This window comes from Acomys russatus, chromosome 25 (assembly GCF_903995435.1).
Source record: "Acomys russatus chromosome 25, mAcoRus1.1, whole genome shotgun sequence".
Lineage (NCBI taxonomy): Eukaryota > Metazoa > Chordata > Mammalia > Rodentia > Muridae > Acomys > Acomys russatus.
Window position 1 is genome coordinate 49,805,236 of NC_067161.1, and position 17,317 is coordinate 49,822,552.

The 17,317-nt window shown below is 52.7% G+C and overlaps 2 protein-coding genes across 2 annotated transcripts; both read left to right on the plus strand.

Annotated features, from left to right (window-relative positions):
* The first annotated feature begins 79 nt into the window (after positions 1-79).
* On the plus strand, positions 80-6,181 carry Kcnab3 (potassium voltage-gated channel subfamily A regulatory beta subunit 3). The gene is made up of 14 exons (XM_051167850.1): positions 80-750; positions 2,026-2,069; positions 2,158-2,195; positions 2,419-2,498; positions 3,947-3,991; positions 4,086-4,130; positions 4,247-4,290; positions 4,447-4,533; positions 4,768-4,853; positions 5,003-5,123; positions 5,205-5,299; positions 5,424-5,544; positions 5,689-5,777; positions 6,023-6,181. The coding sequence occupies exons 1-14, from the start codon at positions 509-511 to the stop codon at positions 6,098-6,100; spliced, it is 1,215 nt and encodes a 404-aa protein (XP_051023807.1). The 5' UTR covers positions 80-508; the 3' UTR covers positions 6,101-6,181.
* A 7,617-nt stretch (positions 6,182-13,798) lies between these two features.
* Rnf227 (ring finger protein 227) lies at positions 13,799-15,438 on the plus strand. The gene is made up of 2 exons (XM_051167877.1): positions 13,799-14,438; positions 14,540-15,438. Exons 1-2 carry the CDS (start codon positions 13,922-13,924, stop codon positions 14,593-14,595), a joined length of 573 nt encoding a protein of 190 aa, XP_051023834.1. The 5' UTR covers positions 13,799-13,921; the 3' UTR covers positions 14,596-15,438.
* Positions 15,439-17,317: the final 1,879 nt, after the last annotated feature.

A 17,317-nucleotide genomic window follows, 5' to 3' on the forward strand; every position in this document is an offset into this window, starting at 1 on the left:
TATGCAGATAAGCAGCGTGTTCAGCTTCGAGGCAGGCGGTCCTATGCAGATGAAGGGGCGGGGCTTGCATGTCGATGAGCTGGGCTCGCTGCCGACGCGGCTGGGCGCACAGCGGTCCCGCAGCGGTTCCAGCTGAAGTGGCATCGGTCTTTCGCCACCCCCTGTTCCTGGGTCTCTATCCTTGAAGACCGTCCTCGACTTTATCTTTACCCTTACCCGTTTATCCTCCTACTCCAGGCATCACGGCCCCCGGCATCTGAATACCCACCACTCCCGGCCCCCCCCCCCCCCTCTACCACCACGGTTTTCCTTTCCCGCCGCAAACCCCGCGACCTCCAGCAGCCCGCCCCCGCGGGCCCGATCCCATTTGGCGGCTCTAGCTGCAGCCTCTTCCAGCCTTCCCGCTCTCCCAGGGATCGCGCTACTACCACACCGTGTCTGCCCTCGGACTTCCCCGCTCCCTCCTCCCGCTCCCTCGGAGCCCCCTCCCCCGCCCTGGCCAGCCGGCATGCAGGTGTCTATCGCATGTACCGAGCAGAACCTTCGCAGCCGGAGCAGTGAGGACCGTCTGTGCGGACCCCGGCCGGGTCCTGGGGGCGGTAATGGAGGGTCAGTGGGCGGTGGGCACGGGAACCCTCCCGGGGGTGGAGGATCGGGCTCCAAGTCAAGAGCTGCACTGGTCCCCCGGCCCCCAGCACCCGCTGGGGCCCTTCGAGAGAGCACCGGCCGAGGCACTGGCATGAAATACAGGTATGGGGTGGCCGGGCAGCCTACCCATTCGCTCCTCTTTCGGGACCCCTAAGGCTTTCTGGGTTAGCCGCCACGACCCCTTCAAACTTAGCTTAAAAGATCCCGGTCCGTTCCCCCTCATCTTTGATTGGCACTTCCTCTCTTCGTCTCTTTTAGTTACCCCAACTGTGAGACCAAGTTTATTAAGGTCGACAGAGTCCTGTCATACCTAAACAATGCCCCTGAGTTGCCCCCCTTATCCGTAAAAAAGCGGGGAACGCCTGAATCTCCAGGCTGCTTCTCCCTTCCAATGGAGTGTCCTTGGGTTGGCGTCCTGGGGAGAAGAGGAAACAGCATCTCACTCTGGCCGTTTGGGGCGCCTGACCCAGATTTTGCCCCCATCAGCCCCGAGGCCAGTCTCCCTCAACCTTCTCAGGGTGAGGTCGAGAGAGAGGAGGAGAGGGGCGTGTAAAACGATGGACCACATCTTTCATCCCCGTGCTGGAAGACAGGACTTGGGTGGAAAGGGCTGTGAAATTGTTTACTTTAACTCGGAACTGCTGGTCAGAAACTCAGAACTCAAAATGGGGCGTGGGGGGGCGCTTCTGTTTGGGGATGAGCCGCCTGGAGTATCCCATCCTCCCCGTAGCAACCATGATTAGGAAGTAGAGCTGTTTAATCTGTGCCCTGGGAAGAGATTTCTAGTTCTATCTTCAGAAGCCAACGAAGAGATGAAGAGAGCTGGACTTTCCTGTCAAAGCCTCCCCCTCCCCACAAATGCCTTTCCTGGGGCCTCATCTGTGTGCCCAGCCAAGCGCCTGAACTTGAGTTGGTTTACATCTTCCGCTCTGTTGTCACTCTTTAGTGTGCCCTTCTTTGACTGGGGTGGGGGGTGGGGTGGCTGGGGGGGGGAGCCTATTCTCAAACTCACCACAGCCAGCCACGCTTTCCAAATCCCACTACTCCACACGTCCCAGAGATGATGCCGACGCAGGCAGGACCTCACCCAGAAGAAAGGCAAACGAGAAGGCACAGATGAATAGGGGAGAGTGGAGGCGATGGGCAGTGGCTCATGAGGGATGATCAATCACCTGTTTGTTGACTTGTTCTTTCAACAATATTCCTAGGGCCTCTGCTATGGGGATAGCACTGTCCATCCCATCAACCCATTGGGTCTGGCTTCTTTGGGCTGAGACCCTTGAGGCCTTCTCAGTTTGAAAGGACAGGAGCTGGGGACTGGTAACCCGAGTCCCCAGTGGAGACTTTATCCTCTCCTGCTGCTTCTGTATCCTGCAGGAACCTAGGAAAGTCTGGACTCCGGGTGTCCTGTCTTGGCCTTGGTGAGTTAGAACAGAAATTCAAGAAAGGGGGGCATTATTTTATGGCCCGGCTCCCGTGGTTCTCATGTGGCCGAATTCTCTCTTGCAGGTACCTGGGTCACATTTGGCTCTCAGATCTCAGATGAGGTATAAATGACGGGACCTAGAGAAAGGGTAGCGGTGGCTGTGGAGAGGGAATAAGGCGAGGGAGGAGTGGATCTGGCTGGGGTTCGGACGAGCATGTGGGCGGGGGTGCTTCTGAAACTAAAGGAGGGAAAATGTGGAAACCAGGGCTGGCGCGCTGCAGTTAGGATGCCAGGAGGGAGCTAAGGGGCAGCTGCTGACCTTCGACTTTTTCTCGCCTCCCTAGACAGCAGAAGACATACTGACAGTAGCCTATGAGCAAGGTGTAAACCTGTTTGACACTGCGGAAGTGTACGCGGCAGGAAAGTAAGAACTGGCGTGAAAGAGTAATTTGGAAAGCAGGTTGAGAGAACATTAGGGATTCTTGTTTCCCTCTTTAAAAACAAAAACAAACAAACAAACAAAAACCTGGGGCTGAAGAGATGGCTCAATGGTTAAGAACACTGTCTGCTCTTCCAGAGGTCCTGAGTTCAATTCCCACCAACCACAGGCTGGCTCATAACCATCTATAATGAGATCTGACGCCCTCTTCTGGCCTGCAGGTGTACATGCAGATAGGGCACTCATACACTAAATAAATAAATAAATCTTTTTAAAAACCCTGAGAATTCTGGGAACAACTAAGTCCAACTTTTCAAGCTCATAGACACCCTCTGTATTATGGAAGTTATGGTTCTCACAACACTTTCCTCTCTGGATTAGAGGTCAGCAGACTACGCTGCAGTCAGTCACATTAAAATAAAACCAGCAGATTTACCCTGAAGATTTACAAAGCTGTATTTCCAGATACACCACATCTTATCACATGCCAGTGACTTTACACTGGAACTGGCCAGCGTCCAGGTGGCCAACGACTCCGCATTTTTGGTGAACAGTCTTCTACAAGACTCCGAAGCCTTGACCCAACTGCCCAGACTCGGGCATAACCTGTGAGCCTCCTTGACACTCTGGCTGCCTTCTGACATTAAGCAAATGGCTGCGACTGTATTTGCTGCTCAGCTCAGAGGCTTGGCACCTCCGTGGGACTTGTCTCCCCAAGAACACTCATAGAGGCCAGCACAAAGGGACAAAGTGTTCACTCTTTCAGGGGAAAGGCCGCCGTAACCTTGAAAAGTGTACAGTCTAAGTGATTATACAAACAGGGGCTATAAAAGATCCAGCATTGTAAGGTGTAGTTTCAGGGGTGCCACGAGTTAGCCCCCGACAGTGTGCTAACAGAACGGCGCGGGTTGGGCGTGACGTCACACACCTGGAGTCCCAGCATTGGAAGGCTAAGGAAGGAGGATTGAGAGTTTGAGGCCAACCTGGGCTACAGACAGAGATCCTGTTTCCAAAACGGGGAGGGAAGACGAGAGGGGGATCTGTGTGGGCCTCCCCACAGGCTGACGTTCACAGGCAGAGCCAGAACTGGGCTTAGGAGGGTGGCGAAAGTTTGGCAGAGGCAGAGGAAGCAGAGAACCACCCAGCTGACTGAAGCCAGAAGAGGCTGTCCTCTCCCTAGCTCGTGTTTCTCTCACCTCATTGTGTGCACCCACAGTGGGGCTTGGTACATGGTTGACACACGAGTGCATGAGTGAAACTTACATGACCACACTGCCAGCTCCAGGAGCCCCTTGCCTTTGACCAAGAGGAAGCTGAGCCTCCAGAGTGGCTCTGTTTCCCCCACTCTTCTACTAGAAGGGACAAGCTGGGAGGGCAGGAAGACATTGCTCTGCCTTGGAGACATCAGTGCTCTTACCTTGTCTATGTTTCAGGGCTGAAAGAACCCTAGGCAACATCCTCAAGAACAAAGGTTGGAGGTGAGACTGTTGGGGGGAGAGGGAGGGTGGTTCCTGAAGACAAGATCAACCAAGTATCACGGTCCTGCTGGACACGCCATTTTGCTTTTCTTAGGAGATCGAGCTATGTTATCACCACCAAGATATTTTGGGGAGGACAGTAAGTAATTGGGGAGAAGACTTAACCAAGAATGTAGCATTATGGGACAGGACACGCCCCCCAGTTTCTCATAGCTCCGGATTAGCCCTCATCTTTGACGTAGCCTTTCCCTACAGAGCAGAAACTGAGCGAGGCCTGAGTCGCAAACACATCATCGAAGGTGAGAGCTGCCACATGGGGACCTGAGGTGGGCAGGCATGAAAGCCGGAGGAACTGGGAATGTTGCTAACGTCCTGAAGTGACAAGGGGGTTCGACACAGTCTGATACTTTCATTGGGGATGAGATGTACCTTCCTTTCCCCTCCCCCACCCCCAGGCTTGCAAGGATCCCTGGACCGCCTCCAGCTGGAATATGTCGACATAGTCTTCGCCAATCGTTCAGACCCTAACAGTCCCATGGAGGGTAAAGCCAGCACCCCCAGACTTGCATCAGGAAGCCAGTCTCCCCCACTCAAACGCCCCCCTCCCCGTCCCAATAGCAGAGACCCTAGGGCCTCAGCAAGGAAGAAGGTGGAGCATAGATACAGCTGTAGACACACCTGGGGCCTGGTTGGGGTGCAGTTTCTTGGTGAGACAGATCTGGAGTCTAGGGTCCCATGGATCAAACATTGAGGCTTTTCCTCTCTCGCGCACCTAGAGGTTGTGAGAGCCATGACCTATGTCATCAACCAGGGCCTGGCCCTATACTGGGGGACATCGAGATGGAGCGCTGCAGAAATCATGGTATGTGACCCTGACCCTGACACACACACACTCACACACACTCCATATCCGGCTCCCTTTTCTCATGACCCGTCCACACCGCACTGCGCTGACAAGGAAGAAAACATAAGGACTGCTCTGACCCTTGTCTCCTTTCCACGCTGACCCAGGAGGCCTACGCCATGGCCAGGCAGTTCAACCTGATCCCTCCGGTGTGTGAGCAAGCGGAGAACCACTTCTTCCAGAGGGAGAAGGTGGAAACCCAGCTGCCTGAGCTCTACCACAAGATTGGTGTGCAGACCCTCACCCCACCTGTCCCCGCTTCACCCATGACATAGGTCCCTGTTGCACACCAAATCCTCTTGCTCTTAGGTGTTGGCTCGGTCACTTGGTCTCCCCTGGCGTGTGGCCTCATTACCAGCAAGTACGATGGGCGAGTTCCGGATACTTGCAAGGCCACTGTCAAGGTGAGATTTGGGGGCTCAGGGAGGCCAATCTGGGCTGTCTAGGCTGCTGTGTGGTTAAAAGGGGGGGTGGGAGTGGGTAGGGCCTTTCCCCCCCCTTTCTTTGCTGATTCTCCTCGGCTTCCAGGGGTACCAGTGGCTCAAGGAAAAAGTGCAGGTTGAAGATGGCAAGAAGCAACAAGCCAGAGTCATGGACCTTCTCCCGACTGCTCAGCAGCTAGGCTGCACTGTGGCCCAGCTTGCTACAGGTGAGACCCTGCCGGGTGGCCCTGCCTCCCCGTGCGATTCCTCCTAAACCTATCCAGACTAGCTGGTCCCTGGAGAGGGCCCTCTTCAGACGCTTCTGGACTCTGAGTGCCCACACTTCTTCTCTTTTCCTCCTCTCGTCCCAGCCTGGTGTCTCCGAAGTGAGGGCGTCAGCTCAGTCCTGCTAGGGGTGTCCAGTGCAGAGCAGCTGCTGGAACATCTGGGCTCCCTCCAGGTGAGTCCGAGGGAGACTCACAGACAGACGGAATCTCTTTCTCTCCCCTTTCTCCCCCCCAGTCGAGGCCATGCTGTCTAACCCTTAATGGGGCTGAAGTGACCTTCTTACAAAGTTGCAAAGGGAAGTCCAGGGAGACAGGGCCAACCTGTCAAACAGCTGAGACTTTTTCTCCTTGGGTCCCACTGTGGCCCTTACTCCCTGGCCCAGCAAAAACCTGCCCTCTCCACTGCCCATCCCCAAAGGTGCTGAGTCAGCTGACGCCGCAAACGGTGATGGAGATAGATGCGCTCTTGGGGAACAAGCCGCATTCCAAGAAATAGTCCGTTGGGGGCGCGGGGATCCGGCGCGGAGTGATTGCACCTGCCAGAAAACGACCTTCCTGCAATCAGCCCTGCCTTCTAGCGCCGGGTCCCCGCCACCCCCCCCCAACCCTGCTCCCACGCCGCGGCAGGATCGGGGTAGCCCCGCCCACCAACGAGTCCCGGCTTCGAGTAGCGATTCGCATGAACAAAGCCATATCCTTTCGCCGTGGGGCTCGAGAGAGAAAGTAGATCTCCCAGCCATCCTCTGCGCCCCAGCAGTGTCCTAGGGCTAGGCCTTCTTGCTAATCCCGGGCATGAGCCGTTTCCTCTCTGCCGTTTGGGCTCGCTCCGCTCGTTTCTTTTCCCTATTGCCGAAACCCAGAAAACACGCAGCAGATAAAGGAAACACTTGAGAGTACCTCAAAAAATGGGCCTACACCGGAAACGGGGCTTTGTAGCATTTGTTCAATAGACGCCAGGCTGGTCCTGGCAGAAAGTAAATTATCATCTTTGGGAAACCAAAATCGCTGCCTCCTGCCTGGAGGTGGAGGACTTAAATCTAGAACTAGGGTCAGTCACACTTCGTGCTTGCAGAGAGGGGAATTAAAGTGGGAGAAGACAGTGTTGACAAAGGCAGAAAGAAATTTGATGGCTGTATGGCAGAAATGGCAAGGTGGCCCGCAGAAAACAAAGTGCTTTGGAGGGTTTAATGAAGGCCTCTGGGCCACTAGCTCTGGGGACAAGCTTGGGCTTGGACTGGATTTAGTATGGAGCGGCAGAGGACTCAAGTCTTCTTCCTGGCAATAAACCTAAAGCAATAAAGACGGCCCCTCTGCTGTAAGACTTCCCAGGGAACTGTAAATAAAACCTCAGCTTGATCCTCACGTTTGTCTGAAATTGCGGGCCTGGGGGTGGGGCCTGAGGAGCACGAGGAGCACGTTCCCTCATGCTCCTTTGTTAGAAAGCTCGCAGCACTGGCTCTCCATGTGAGTGGCTCTGGCATCCCACCCCTGGTGATGGCTCCCGTGGAGGATCCAAGCACCAGGTCACCCCAGCACAGTTCCTTTCTTAAGAACCTAGTGATGACCTTTGTTTGTTTGACCCCTTCTTCTTAATGAAAGATGCAGCTGGATAACTTTTTTTTTTTTTTTTTTGCATTACCTTTTAAATTTTATTTTGTGTATGTGTGTGCCACAGTGCTCTTATGGGGGGAAGCAGGTCAGAGAACAACTTTTGGTTCTCTCCTTCCATTATGTGGGTTCTAGAGATCAAACTCAGGTTGTGAGGGTTAGAAGGCATCACTTTTACCTGTTTAGCCATCTTATTTGCCTGCCGCCCCTCCCCCACCTTTGATTTTTATTTTATGCATGTGGACAGTTTACCTGCATGTATAGTTTATGCATTGTAAGAGAGATAAACCTGTCTTTGTGTTGATCCCAAGTGTGCGGTGGGGAGCAGACTTGTGAGAGAGAGCAGGATGATTTTCCACTTAGAAGTCAAACCACTTCGTGGGGGAGCTTGGATGTTGCCAGCTGAAAACATCCTAGTAGAGACTCTGAGAGGGCAGGACTTGGGATTGTTTTGGCTGTTCATGCTACACTTGGAGAGACGTTCCTAGAGAGAGCTGCTCCAGGGAAGCCTCAAGGCTTTGGGCTCTGGCTGAGGCTCTGGGCCGCCGCTGCTGTTCCAGGTTCCAGCAGCCACCTTGGTTGAATTGCAGGTTTGCCGAGGTCCTGCTGGCTACACCGGGAGGTCATTCCACGGAACTGGTCTCCTTAAGGTTTCATTATTGTGTCCTCTAACGTCCTTTTCCTATTATTTGGGTTAGTCAGGTTGGAAGGGAGGTACGCTCTGTTAGTGAGTTCATAATAAAGTATAGTAGCCGGGCGTGGTGGCGCATGCCTTTAATCCCAGCACTTGGGAGGCAGAGGCAGGTGGATCACTCTGAGTTCGAGGCCAGCCTGGTCTACAAAGTGACTCTAGGACAGCCAAAGCTATCACAGAGAAACCTTGTCTCGAAAAACCAAAATAATAAATAATAATAATAATAATAAAGTCTAGTTGTTAAGAAAATTGAGCCTACAATCCACCACTTACATCCTAGTGGCCACAGAGGCAGGAAGACGGTGTTGGATCTCCAGGACTGGAGTTACAAACAGTTCTTAAGCTACTCTGTGGGTGCTGAGAACTGAACCCAGGTCCTCTGCAAGGGCAACCACTGAGCCGCCTCCCCAACACCCACCCCACCCCAGTTTTTGTTTAGTTTGTTTGATTTTAAAGGTTTTGGGTGTATGAGCCTTTCACCTGCATGTGCATCTGTGCGCCACACCGGCGCCTGTGGCTACAGAAGAGGATGTCAGATCCCCTGGCACTTGAGGCACCAAGCAGGTGCTGGGAACCCCAGCTGGCACACTTCTTGTCTTGTAGGTCACACCTACAGGTACCCAGAAATGAAGCAGTGTTCTTGTGGCTGGGTGGGAAAGGTCCCTGGAGTTGTGGCTTTTTGGTGTGATAAGAGTGGTAACATGAGACTCATCTTTTTGGAGGGGACAGGGAGAGACAGAAAGAGCCACTGCTTGCGAGGGGAAGCAGCGAAGCGCCAGGTGGGAAGGTGGCAGGGAAGTGGAGTCCCTTTATGGACTCTGATTTCTTGGAGGAAAGGAAGTGGGTGGGAAGTTCCCACTGCAGCGATCACCGGGCAAAAGAGGACAACTTCTGCCACCCTTAAATATACCCCCGGCGGCTCCCTTCTACCCCGCGCAGCCTGCCGCTTGCCGCTGGGATTAGCCACCGTCAGGATCGACTAATGAGGACTTACATCCACCCCTCTCATCTCCCACTCCTGCTGGAAAACCGTGGAGGATTCAGAGACGTGAAATGCACAGCTAAGCTATGATTAGCTCTTCTGTGACAAACATTCAAGGATTTATCAATTCAAAATAGTATTCTCCTTAAATAGTTCTCTGGGAGAGCAATGCTCGTCCTCCGATGCCTCCCCCAATGCTCAACACACTTCCCTTTCCTCTCTGTTTATTTTTCCTTCTTCTGCTCAACACATTTTAAAACCTCCTCTTAGAATTACCTTCAGATGTAGTTTAGAAGTCCCTTGTAAACAAAACCGTCCTTGACCGTCCCAGCCCCTCTGTGCACAGACATTTGTCATCATTTCTCACCCATCCATGAGCAACCGTGCATCGACACTGAGGACATGGAATGCCCTTCATGAAGTTTGCTGCTGGGAGAGACAAGCACATGGCTACTGTTGTAGCACAAACTCCTGTGTCCATAGGGAAGCACGTGGCGTTAACAGCATCCAGAAGGAGGATGTGACGTGGTGAGGCTGCCTGAGAGCAAATGGCGTAGGCAGTAATGTAAAAACAAGAGGGTGGGGGCCTCGGAGCAGACAGGGAGCGAGCAAGCAGTATCAGACACCTTGCTGCTGCTGAGACAAAACGCAGGGAAACAAAGAGGAAAGGTTTACTCCAGCTCATGGGTTTAGAGGCTTCAGCACAAGACTGTTTGACCTGTTTGCTTTTGAGCCTCTGGCAGACCACCATGGTGGAATAAACTGCTTTCTTCATGACAGCTGGGGAGCAGAGAGGAGGGGGCTGGGTTCTCAATGTCCCTCTTAAGGATACACCCCCTCAAATTCTAACAGTTACACCCCATTTCCAAAGTACCATCACCTGAACACAAGCCTTCAACACATGGCTTTGGAGTATATTTAAGGTCCAAACCATGCCAGGGGTAGCAGCACACTCCTGTAATCCCAGCATTCTGGGAGGCAGAGGCAGGTGGATCTCTGTGAGTTCGAGGTCAGCCCGATCTACAAAGTGAGCCCAGGACAGCAAGGCTACACAGAGAAACCCTGTCTCGAAAAACAAAACAACAACAACAAAAAAAGAACTGATGCCCTCCCGAGGCTCCTCGGGTGACTCACACCCCTATAACTCCTGCCCTGGGGCAGCATCTGACACTCTGTTTTTGTCTCAACAGGCATCTGTACACACATGTATACAGACAACAGAGACAGACACAATTAAAAAAGAAAATAATTATTAAAAATGCCTAACTTACACACTTTTTAAAACGTCATTCTGTGGGTTGGCTGGCAGTCCTGTGCTGTCTCACGTGGCGTCCTTCACGTGGCTGCATTTACTAAGCAGGTTACCTGGGCATGACTATTCCAGACGGTTTTGCTAGCACGCCAAGCACCCAGCACTAGCCGTTGCCTGGCGTCCCCCATCTTCCTCCACAGGGCTTCCCCTCCAGTGCTTAGATCTAACCATCTACGGTGGTCTCAGGGCGCCCATAGAACTCAAAGACAGAGGCATCAGACAAGGGATGGTGGGCAATGCTGCGGAGGGCTGGGCCTCAGAACACACGCCTGAGTTCTGCCTCGTGCTATTTTCGGTCGTGGCTGGTGACAAAGCCGTCCTCCAATGCAGAGATAGGCAAGCAGAGTCTTTTTGTCTGGAAGCAGTGTCACTATGTTAGCCCAGGTTGTCCTCAAACTCTGCAGCGTTCTGCCTCAGCCTAAGTGCTGGGGTTACAGTTTGTGCCACCATGCCCAGTGATGGGAGGAGGAGCATAGGATCCGGGTGCCATGCGACACGTGCCACACAGGGAGAATTTAAGCAGGGGTAGAAGTATTGGTAGAGTGTGACTGTTTGATATTTGGAGAGTTCTCTGCAAACAGCTTGGGGGGGGAAAGCCTATAGAAGACCAGTGTGTTTGTGAGTTAAGTGGCTAGGGAGGCAAGAGATGACAACAGCTTGGACCAGGCGGCTGACCAAGAGGTGGACATAAGTAGGTGGATTGGCTATTGAAGGGACAAAATGGCCTTGGGCTCGGGGATGAGTCATAAAGGACGGTGAGGGGGAGGGAGAGCTTAAGGCTACCACTCACGTTATGCAGCTAGCGAAGGAAGGGGAAGGAGGAAAATGGAAGAGATTCTGGCTTGGAATAAGGGAGATCTTCAGTTTGGCTTCTTGGCCACAACGGCTGGAACACAGGACAGGGTAACATTACATCGGGACCCGTGGCTGTGAAACACTTTTGGACTCTTCATCCTCTCTTCAGTGATTAAGATTTGGTCTGGGGGATGACTGGCAGGGTTAAGGGGCTTGGATGTAAGTGTGAGAACCAAGTTTGAATCCACAGACCCCACAAAAGCCGAGCGTCATCGTGCCTGTGTCTGTAATCACGCTTCTCCTGCAGCAGGTGGGAGTGGCTGCAGGAGAATCCTCAGACTCGCAGAAGCTTGTGGACCAGCTATCCTGGCATGCAGGCCTGTGAAACCCTGTCCTAAGGAAGGTGGGATGTTAGGCCGGGCATGGTGGTACCTGCTTCCAACGCTAGCACTCTGAGGTAGAAGCAAGCACATTTCCCTGAGTTTGAAGCCAGCCTGTTCCAGGCCAGTCACAGTAAGACTCTACCTCAAAAACAAGTAAACACCCAATGACAGGGAAAGCCAAACAGGATGAAAGTGCAGACACCTGAGGTCATCCTCGGATCTTCACACACGTGCCACAGCACGAACCACACACAAGAATCCACACACACGGACACACAAGCAAGCACGGAGATTAAGAGTCACCATCAGTCTTAATGTGTGCATGTCTGTGTGTCTGTATGCCAGGTGTGTGCACGTCCCCACGCAGTCTAGAAGACTCAGCTCTCAGGCTAGAATTATAGGCAGTCGTGAGCTGCCTAACACAGGTGCTGGGAACTTAACCCAGGCCCTCTGGAAGAACAGCAGGCGTTTTAAGCACTTAAGCCACCTCGCCAGCCCCTCTGCAGATAATTTAAAATGTGACACACACCTTCACAAAGCAAAGCTCTATAAAAGGTTTGAATCGTGACAGTGTCACTGGAACAAGTGGACAAGTTCTCCTGAGTGACCCTCAAAGTAACTGAGCTCCTACCCTCTTTGTATCTGCTTGAAAAGAATGGCGAACCAAATCAGGATGTAATGGTGCACAGCTGTCATTCTCCGCACTGTGTAGAGTTCCAAGCCAGCCCGAGTCACACAAGGCCCCCAGTCTGTGCTGCGCTTACACAGGACCCACTTTTGTTGCCAGAACTGGTGCCGGGCAGTTTATCGCCACCTCTAACTCAGGAGGTCTGGCACTTACCTCTGGACTCCAGGGGCTCCTGCACTCATGCACAGACCACAAACATACATAATTAAAAATAAAATGCATCTTAGGTAAATCTCCCAAAATTCTTTTTCCGGAAGCCCCAATCCCAGTGCTCTGGAAGCTGAGACGGGATCACCATGAGTCTGAGACGGGATCACCATGAGTCTGAGACCAGCCTAGGCTACAGAGTGAGCTCCAAATTAGACTATGCAAAAAAGGCACCGGCGTTAGGCAGAGTAACAAACGCCTTCAATCTCAGAACTCAGGAGAGAGAGGCAGTGGGATCTCTTGTGAGTTCGAAGCCATCTAGAACCACATACAGAGTCCAGACCAGGAAAAGCTACGTCGTGAGACCCTGTCCACAAAACAAAACAAATACTACCCTCCACGTTTTCACAACTCTAATGTAAAAAACCAAAAACCAGCTAGCTTACCTGTGGTGAGCCAGTAAATGCTACGTATGTCGGATGTACCGAAACCCACCCTCCCATAACCAAGAGATGGGAAATACTGGCTACCGAGATGCAAAAGTGAGCACAAAGCAGGCTTGGAGCCAGGGACGATAAGGATAATAATAGCTGTTGCTTATCTGGTGTTTACTGTGTACCAGGCACCATTTAAGGCACCTTACAAACACAAGCTCTTTCGATCCGTACTATTATTATCCACATTTTGTAGTTGAGGAAATCAAGGCCCAGAGAAATTAAGTAACTTGCCTGTGATGTCACAACTAGGATTTGTACTGGAGCCAGCTATGTCAAGACTGTGTTATTATCCTCCACCACAGAACCTGGGCTCTGGGTACAAGAGAGGATGAGGAGGCAGCTTGGGTGTGGGTGCCGCACCGTGCACCGTGAGGGAATGTGGGCTGTGAGTACCACGTCCTGTTTACCTGTGGGAGAAGTCAGACCCCTGAGTCAGAAGTCATGCAGGCCTGCTTCGTTTCAACCATCATACCGTGTGGGTGTCCAGGCCTGGATAGTCCGGCAGGAAAGGATTCCCAGCATTCCTAAGGCCGTGCTCCTGGAATCCAAGTCCCGCCTTTAGGCTGAGACGTTAGCCGGAATCGAACTCTTTGAGGGAGGGTGAACTTTCTGGAGCCAGCCTTGCAAAGAACCCAAGAGGTCATATATAAAAAGGAGAGGTGAGGGCTGGGTGAATTATGGCTGGGCAGAATCCAAACAAAACGGGAGCCCAATTAAAATTGGGCAGAACTGACAGTAAACCCGGCGTATGTAGCCTGTTTGTGGAGGGTTGTGAAAGAGTATGGGCACATGACAAACTGGCTAGGACGGCCTTAGAGACTGTGTGCAAGAGGGGACCGGGGCACCAGCACCAGGTTTAAATGACAGCCAGCGCTGGGGTTTTGCTGGGAGGTGAGGAGTTCGCCAAGGGGGCAGTGGATGGGACGTGTCCCCCTCCACCGCCAGCCCTCGGGCAGTTCTGGCATTGTCTGGGCCATTCACCCCGTTGCGCCCCCACTCGCATTCCCAGCCTCGCGCCTCCACCGCCCCGACGCGTGCCGCGGAAGGGAGCGGTCGATCTGTGCGTGACGCCTCGAGGGCGGGGCGTCACTATATTAAAAGGGGACAGAAGCGGCGGCGCCGGCCCCAGGTCCCAGGCCCAAAGAAGGGCTCGCTCGGTCTGCCTTCTTAGCCGCCCCCGGGATCGACGTCCTTCGGCCAAGGCGGCCACCATGCAACTCCTGATGAGGGTGCCCTCTCTACCCGAGCGGGGTGAGCTGGACTGCAACATCTGCTTCCGACCCTACAACGTCGGAGCCCGCGCGCCCCGCCGCCTGCCTGGCACGGCGCGCGCCCGCTGCGGCCACACGCTGTGCACCGCCTGCTTGCGCGAGCTGGCCGCGCGGGGCGACGGCAGCCGCACGGCCGCGCGCGTGGTGCGCCTGCGCCGCGCTGTCACGTGCCCGTTCTGCCGCGCGCCCTCCCCGCTCCCGCGCGGCGGCGTCACGGAGATCGCGCTAGACCCCGGCTTGTGGTCGCGGCTGGAGGAGAAAGCCCGGGCTGAAGGTGAAAAAGACCCGATGGGGAGCCCGGCCAAGGAAAGCGGAGGCGACGGAGAGGACGAGGACGGGGAAGAGGAGAGCGAGCAGGGGGCGGGACCCACAAGTGCGGGTTGGCGCGCGCTGCGCCGAATTTTGGACAGGGTCCTGGCGCCGGCGCGCCGCTTGCGGCGTCCGTTGCCTAGCAATGGTGAGGGCCCGCCTGGGGAGGATCCCGGGTACCGTGCGCCGAAGAATGCCGGGTCAGGGTGCACCCCTCCGGTTGCCACTAACCTGTTTTCTTTCCTCCAGTGCTCTACTGCCCAGAGGTCAAGGACATTGCCCACATGACCCGTTGCACGCTGTAACCGAAGAACCTAGGAGGCAGGTGTGAGCAGCATCCCCAAATGGGTTGATGTCAAGACTACCCCCTCTGATGCTGGAATTCGTACGTGCGTGATGGAGTTGAACAGAAAGTACCCTGGGTGGTGTGAATTCTGAACGGCGGGAGGCTCCTAGACTGTGCCAGCATTACATTTTCAGAATGGAGTGGCCAAGGGACAATAGAAATGTGGGAAGAAACAAATACCAAGCTATAGCTTTGGCGTCCGTTCTGGGAGGCTGTGGTGTAAGCAACAGATCCCATCTTATCATTGCTCAGTGGTTGAATATGTTTTCTTAAAAAGCAAAACAAAAACCCAGACAGGACGGGAGATAAGCTAATTTTGATGTCGGGTCAATCTCACTTATCTGGTTGTGTGTGTTTGCTGGCGTGCCATCTTCCTACTCTCCGTTCCGTGTTCCAGAAATTACTGAGTTGCCTCCCTGCTCACAATCAGCCCGCCTTCAGCTTGATAGGGCAGGTATGAAAACACCCAAGGGGCATCTGCATAAGGCCTTAATTAAGGCTTATCAAGGACGGGTGAGCCTATTGATGAAGGAAGCAAAATTTAACCCTTTATCTGTTAATCTTTACAGACTGTAGCAATACTGAGAAGAGACGCTCACATAATTTTAAGTTTTTGTCCCATAATGGGACATAGCTTATTATATGAGATTAGCTCTATTTTAAAGTCCTGTAAATATCTTACTATAGACTTAAAATCAAGACCAGCGGCAGTGCTGGTCTCACAGCTTGCTAGAAATGCAGAATTTTAAGACCCCAGTCCACATTCCCTGACATTTTTGGAATCCCAGGTGATCTGTGTGTGTGTGTGTGTGTGTGTGTGTGTGTAAGAAGCCCTGGCTTAGATCTTAGTCACTCTGGGGTGTCATCATTGTCATCATGTGTAGGTGGAGTATTTAAAACACTAATGACACATTGCTTTAAAGTTCTAAAGTGACATTCTATTGTGAAGAAAACTTTTCCTGAACTATAAATGTGAATTTACAGTAGACCTCAGTTTTCAGAGGTCTTCAGGATCTTTTTATTGACAAATAATGTACCTATAGAGTATAAACCTCCATTTTTAAAATGTTTTGTCATTTTCCTGTCCATAAGTTTCAGCTTAAATGTCCCCTTTTGGAGGCCAGCATGCAGTGGCTGTAATGTGCCTTATTGTCACTGTTTCTGTCTATGTGCTGCCAAAGCTAGTGCTATATTTATTTTCTGGTGTTTTATGCTTTGAGTGTTTCTAGAATGTAAACTCCAAATGGCTATCTGCAGAGCCAATGCAGTGTTAATGCATGTGATGTACTCGCTGTCTGTTGGTTGTCTACTTTTAATGCAATGGTCTCAAGAATAAAGTATCTGCGCTCACTACAACCTGTGAAAGGCTGTTATTGAATAAAACAGTGTTGTCCAGCAGTTTAAATCCTTCGTAAGTAACACCACACTGACCCCAGGTCTTTAAAACAAAGTTAAATTTAAAAGCAGCAGCAGCATTCCCTGCTGTACAGTGGACTTGAACCTGTGGAGCTGTAGTGACTTCTGCTGACAGCAGTGGCCTGGAGCTGGGCAGCCGCTAGATACCTCTCCTTCTGTCAGGAAGCCTGCTCCCTCTGCTCGCCACACGCTGTGGCCCCAGGGACCCTGCTGCTCATCAGCCTGTACACTAAGCTCATCGTGTGGTTGGTTTGGGGAGAAGGTCTTATTTTGGTGAATAGACCAAGAGATAAAAATCCAGGAAAGTCACAAAATAGAAAGGGGATTACTAACTGGGGTGGTGGCGGTGGCACACGCCTTTAATCCTGGCACTTGGGAGGCTGAGGCAGGATCTCTGGGTTCCAGGGCAGCCAGGGCTATATAGAGAAACCATGTGTCAAAAAGAAAAACGACAAAATGCAGGGGGAGAGAGTCTATTAAGAAGAAACAGAACAAAGCAACAATCCTTATTTTACCTCCACACCAGAATCCCCCTCCCTCGGTAAAAATGACAGCACACAGAAAGGACACCAGAATCCCCCTCCCTCGGTAAAAATGACAGCACACAGAAAGGAAAGTATAATTTATATGTACAACCGATAACCTGATACAGAAGGGATCGGGGCAGACCAGGAGCAGGAGCAAAGAGACTGGGAAAGGGGCAGCAAGGAGGATATGGGGGTTCCCCATGCAAACTGCCACTCCCTGGCCCCTCCTTGAAGGGGAATGCACCCCAATCTCCCTAGCCTGTTACCCACTATGTAGCTCTGGTCCCACAGGCAAGGTAGGCTCCTGACTAGGCCCCTGGCCTGACCTACTCAAATTTAGTCTGTATCCAGGCCTTGAGGAGGGAGGATTTAGTTCCCCAGAAACCTGAGCCCCAGAGTGGGGGGGATCTGCCCCCATGTCTGGCCCCCGTATTCTCTCCCACCCTTTCTAGGTCACCCAGAACAGGTTGGGGAGCTCCTCTTTGGCTTGAAGGAGTATCACCCAACCATCACTCTTCGTGGGGTTGGTCCTGAGCCCCCAGAGAGGAGAGTCATTCCTAGCACAAGATGCTGGTACGCAGAGGCGACAGAGCCACTGGGACTCAACAGCAACCAGCTCCCTTGTAGCTGCTCCACCCTCTGTTCAGCAGAGGGAGTGACAGTACCATGTGGACACCCCTCCTCTTCCCTTCTCCCTCTAATAGAGCTCCCCTCTTCTTTGAGGCTGCTCTCCTCACA